The sequence below is a fragment of the Merops nubicus genome, unplaced genomic scaffold, assembly GCF_000691845.1.
Source record: "Merops nubicus isolate BGI_N331 unplaced genomic scaffold, ASM69184v1 scaffold17210, whole genome shotgun sequence".
Lineage (NCBI taxonomy): Eukaryota > Metazoa > Chordata > Aves > Coraciiformes > Meropidae > Merops > Merops nubicus.
This window is the reverse complement of record NW_008583712.1, coordinates 8,699-14,428: the sequence shown is the minus strand read 5'-3', so window position 1 is coordinate 14,428 and position 5,730 is coordinate 8,699. Positions and strand designations below refer to the sequence as shown.

The following is a 5,730-nucleotide window of genomic DNA, read 5'->3' as shown; positions in this document are numbered from 1 at the left end:
GACACTGACTCAGTAGAACAAATGCTGAGCAGTGCTTTCAGAGCTGCACATGTGCTAACATGGTTGTCTTTGCTTTTGGAGTTTACAGTGAAAATTACACAAAAGTGGATGTTTTCAGGGTGGATACTATGATACTGCTTCACTGATGATGAAGTTTTGCCTGGAACACCACTCAGTGGGTAAAGTCTCAGTGGAGATCTTAGTCTTCCTAAAGTCTAGTCTCCTTTTCTGGCCAGTAAGTTGTCTGAATTAAATGGTCACTATTGACAAAATTATCTTTCCTGCTCTTTGTCCCACAGGCGCCTCTCTCCCCGTTGGCTGAGAGGGTCTCATCTTGTGGAGAAGACCTTTTCCGGAGAACCCAAAGGACAGCAACACCGAAGAAAATGGACACGGTGCCCAACACCAAAGTGAGCCCCAGGTACACATGCCTGAGAGAGAAATGATTGATCAGAGCCTATTTCAAAGGCAGCACACGACTAGAAGGCATGAAGGACACATTCATATTTTCGGGAGGTGAGGCTGACTAAGAAAGCTCTTCAAGCAAGGTGATGACCCTGGAGATGAGAGTTTACCAGCTTAGCCGGGTTGGATACTCTGTGGCCTGTGCCCAAGAAAGCATCTCAGGCACTGACCGATCTCCTCTACCCCAATGTGCTTCAGTGTGAATGACACTAATATTTCCTGGGCAATTAATCTTTTTTTTTGGTTGCCTCTTAGACAGTACCAGTGATACGGTTTTGATGGTATTTTGGCTTTACAGGCATGACAGGAACAACAACAGTAGCAATAACATCATTATGCTTTATTAGTAATGAGTCCCAACTGAGCTTTTGTTCTTTTCTTCAAATTTCCAAAACAAGATGTACCCTCCCCTCATGTTTTTTCCTGTCGGTGCTGGGAGGAGCAATCTGTTCTCTCATTTTCCTTTTACCATTGTTATTTCATTCTCCATTTCTGGTAATATCTTTCATGAGTGTAGCTCAGATAATTACTCTCCTCCAGCAACAAACTGATGAAGACAACACTGTGCTTAAGCCTCTAGATAAGCCAAGTGTGCTTGGTGGCATCTTTCCCATCCTATATGTGGCCCATTTCCAACATGAAGCAATCATGAGCCCTTTTGCTTATTTACTTAGACACACACACTTGCAGCAGAGTTGTTTAAAAATGAGGGAAACTTTAGCATAAAATTGAGTGGTTTGTTTGGGTTTTTTTGGGGTTTTTGGTTTGTTTGTTGGTTTTGGGTTTTTTTTGTGAGAAATCAGGTGACTTAAATATTTCCAGCTCCTATTGAAATAATTTGACTCTCCTCCCCAAAAAAAGAAAGTAAACCAAAACAGAATGCTAAAATCTGAGCAATATTTTTGATATTGTTAGTCATACTCTTTCATTTTGCATCAAATCTTCGACTTAAATTTTCTGACAGAAATTCTACCAGTGCCGGGTATAAATGTACTTAAAGAACACAAGTTAAAGAGCAAATGGAGAAGAGCTGTTACCTGAGTGCACTGGAGTCGTAGAGTCTGCACGCTCCTCTTCCCCCACACCTTTTGCTTCCCCATTTCAGGCATGTGGTGTCTATGGCCACTCCAAAATACACCGGAGCTGGAATTCCCGCTGAAGGTATTTAACAAATAAATAGAAGCGAGAAGGTTACTTCCCAGGTGATCAGTTCTGATCTGGAGATGTGTTCATGTAGAACGTTAACTGATACATTTGAGCAGCAGTGACAGCTCCACACTGTTGTTTGGTTTGAGAAGTCCTGCCTCATGTTGCCCAGGCACACACCGCCCTTCCCTCCCTGTGGGAAATCAGGGTGGGGAGGAAACACAGCTGGACATCAAAAAGCCTGTGGAAGGAGCACTGGCCATGGCTTGGTTTCCTCACTCTGCAGGACATCTCTGGGAAAAAAAAAGGAGCTACTTCTCCTTTCTTGAGAGTGGTGGAGCCTGTTCAGCTTGGGGGTGGGGAATGTCCTGTGTGTTGTTGTGGGGGGCAATAAGAGAGAAAGACAGTAGAGCTGGGAGCCCATAGTGGGGCTACAAGCATCCTGCAAATATCCTGAGATCCTACTGTAGCAAGGCAAACAAATGGATGATGGAAAGGCAAAATCTGTGTTCAGTTGCTAATGGGGACACCGTGGACTCTCTGCAACCTGGGGAGTCAGCGATGCAGAAGTTGGTTGCTGGTTTGCTTGGTTGCTGCAGAAGAAAGTAAGCCTGGGAGGAAAATCCTGGCCTCCAAAGGTCTGATACAGCAGCCAACAGCCTGTGTTGATATAATCTCGCTCACCTAAGTCTGCTTTATTTAAATGACTGGCTTCTTGGTAATTATTACCTTTTCTATGAAGACCTAGAGGATTTGGGAATTTCCAGTTCATTGGCATTACACGGTACCCTTGATTTTAGAGAAAACTTACAGGTAATTTTACCAGAAGGCTGCAGTGAACCCTGCCCTCGTGCACACCTGTACTTATATTAATTCCCTTAGAAACTAATGAAAATATGCCTGAAAAATGATCACAAATTCCAAGCCACAGCTGTTCTATTATACTTTTTCTTGAATAAGGAGAGACAAGAAGTAATTTTGAAGTTAGCTTTGTAATCTGAAGGATCACTATGGACAATAGCTGGGTATATTTTTATTGTACCTAAAACACAGTCATGTGATTTATGAAAGGCAAAGCTGCTTTCTTTTTCCAATCCTTTTCTTAGTTCACTTTTTCAAAGTCAGTAAGTTATCAGTTAGGTATTGTTCTTTTCAACAATCAAAGTTTAATTATAGGATAAATGATTAGTGATGAGTATATTAAAACAAATACTAGCATACAACTGGACTTACCAAGGACTCTTATTGCCAGGGTATAGATACCAAGTGCAAATGATTTCAAGTGTGGTTTAATGCATCTAGAAGTAAATTTAAAATGGTGTTAAATAGAAATTTAGCATTGACTGTGGATAATTTAAACACAAAGTTTGAACACAAATAGAAAGCAAGAAGAAGGAAGGTAAAGTGACTTTTAAACAGAAGTGAGGGCATAGAAAGCAAAAAGGGGAAAACAAGACCAATAACTGGATATTTATTAAGTGTTCAAAAATATTTATATCCTGCACAGAAAAAGTCTTCTCTTTCAGATGGGAAAAAAGAAATAGTTTGAGCAGTTGCATTTTCTTTGCACAGAAACGCGAGTTCTTTGAGATCCTGATTGAAAGCCAGACTTCTCAGGGAGATCTGAGACTTCCTTTTCACTGCCTAATCACCTGCTATTAATAGTTTGTGCCTGAACAACAGCTATCTGAATTGTAAGGGTTTTTTTTCTCCAAAACGTCAGGGCTTTCCCAAGTTCCTTGGCAATTGTGATTAATCTAATATCACTAAAAAGACATTTCATCAAATGACTTGGTCACTAGCTATAAGCATATTTCAGTGATTTCAGTTGTGTAAAACCTTGAAGTAAATGTCACTAAATCTTACAGGCTTTTAGGAATTTAGCTGTATTTGTGTTCCATGGCAAGTGCAACAATATCTGCTCATCTAAGAACATCAGCTTGCTTAAGTGCTGGAATCTTATCAGAGCTGACTGAACTGTACAATTTTAAAAAGAGATAATTGGAAGAAATCCTTCATAAAATCTGCAACTTTGACTTTGGAACTATTTGTTTTCAAACAGCATATATTTTCTTTCTGGGAAAAGAAGCATACTTTCAATTCAGAGATTTTTCAGGGAAAGTCAGTCAGTGATGGATTTCAGAAAAGCAAGCGTGACCTTAAATTGGAATTGTGCCCACAGGTCATTTGCAGAGATTAAAAAAAAAAAAAAAAAAGGATTGAAGTTACTAAAACACATTTTATTTAGCTGTACATCAGATTTGGGTGCCTTCAATGCAACAGAAAAACACATAACCTCTCAGTTTCAATTAAATAGCTTTCAAAGTAAGACGATCATCAACAGAAAGAAAAGCTCTGGAGAAGAACCAATGAAATTGTTTTGCTGATTTCTCATAACAAAATGTTTCAGTATCATTATTGAAAATCTCTCTAAGCTTTTCTAAATAAATCCATTAAGTGTTAAGTCCCCTGAGAGCAAGTTCTTAGGGCTGAAAAGTGCAGGCAACCCTGTGTGAGTTAAGCTCGTACATATTCAGCTATGAATGTCTCCTCCCAAACAATTCTGTAGTGGAGACAAGATGGAGAGCAGGAGGTTAAGCATGGCCATGATGGTTTCCTGGCCCTGTCTAGTACCATATCTGTACATTTTCTACTATTTGCTTTATGGATAGAAAGGGGACATCATGTGGAGGGAAACGGGAAGAAAACTGCAGCCCTGCATAGCCCTATGCCCATATTTATTCAACAAAAAATAAAACAAAATCCCTATGTCAGAAGCAACCACAGAGGGAAATTTTGTCCTGAAGGCTTTTCCACAACCTCTCAACTCGTGAATGAAACTCCTCTTAGTGCATGGGCAATTTCAGTGGTGAATAAGCTTTGATAAAAATTGTCTAAAAGGATTGTAATATGATGGTTCTTTTTGGAGTGACTCCTTGGGGAGAGCAAAAGAGAGAGTGAGACACCACATGTGTTTGCAGTACCCAGTGGTAACCCTACAAAGGTGGGTGTGGAAAATATGCAACTTATATCTTTAAGGCCTACACCTCACTGGCAGAGTTTGTGGAGGGCAGTGGAGAAGGATCCTCACCTCAACCACTTCTGAAAGTCTGTGTGAATATTCAATCTGGTTCAAGGACTGAGCTGGAACCATAGCTGAAGTTACCTTTCTTTCTTTAGGTTTTTCCATGCAGCCTATATTCAATCAGTTCTAGCACTGGATTTTTTCATGTGGTATAAAGACACTGGCAATGAGACAAGGCCTGTTGCAGAAAATCTTATTCAAAAGCAAAGAGAACTTGGGGTAAGAAAACGCAGCAATAATAAAGATTAGTAAAACTGTATTTATCCTTGGGGTTTTATTTGAGAAGTAGAAAGTACCCATCTGGAAATAATTTGGAAACAGGAATTGAGACAGAAGCTTTTCCAAAACACAGCAGAGCATCACTGAGAATCCAAAAATTGCAAGAAGTTGACAAAAATCCAGATTAATCACTGGAAGTATTATATTCCTTTTGCACTTTCTAAAATTAGCTTAAGAGCTTACACTTGAGGATGGACAAATAGTTCCAACAGTTGGAACTATCCCTTGGGACAAGCATTTAATAAGCCCATGATTATAACAACAGAAAAAAAAAATCTCATGCCAAATCAATCTTTGTTTTGAAAAGAGAAATCTGGGAAAAAACAATTATATGGAATAATAAACTGGACTTGAGGAGAAGAGTTGAGTGTGTACAGAGAGTTTGAGTTAGATCATGTCTGTGCAGTTGTGCATCTGTGTCAATGGCAAGTGAGAAGAACTGGCATAGGTATGCACACACTGGCAAGTGCAGAGCTAGCTTCCATTGCAATAAGGCTTTCAGGGAAGTGGAATTTGGTATAAATTATAAGCAGGCTTCCTATATAATTTTTAAAATCAGAAAGGTATTGCTGGTAGGAGCAATCATAAGCACATCGTTGCTTTAATGGCAGAAAACACATTGTCAAATTATGAGGATGCCTTTTAATATTAAAAAATAATATTTTCAAACCTGTCTTGCATAGCTGAAAACATTTCACAATAATAGGGGGTGAGGGAGACCCAGTTACATGTGCCAAAACACCGTGAAAGCACTT

At 39.5% G+C, this 5,730-nt stretch overlaps 1 protein-coding gene across 1 annotated transcript in view; it reads right to left on the bottom strand.

The window, feature by feature from the left end:
- Nucleotides 1–208: 208 nt before the first annotated feature.
- The window catches only part of SLCO1C1 (solute carrier organic anion transporter family, member 1C1), a gene marked incomplete at its 5' end in the record, with an annotated part of 13,723 nt that continues 8,201 nt past the window's right edge, over nt 209–5,730 (bottom strand). Inside the window, 3 exons of the mRNA XM_008941955.1 lie at nt 209–431; nt 1,503–1,620; nt 2,845–2,909. Coding sequence (XP_008940203.1) covers nt 209–431; nt 1,503–1,620; nt 2,845–2,909 — 406 coding nt within the window. The remainder of the gene's footprint in view (nt 432–1,502; nt 1,621–2,844; nt 2,910–5,730) is intronic.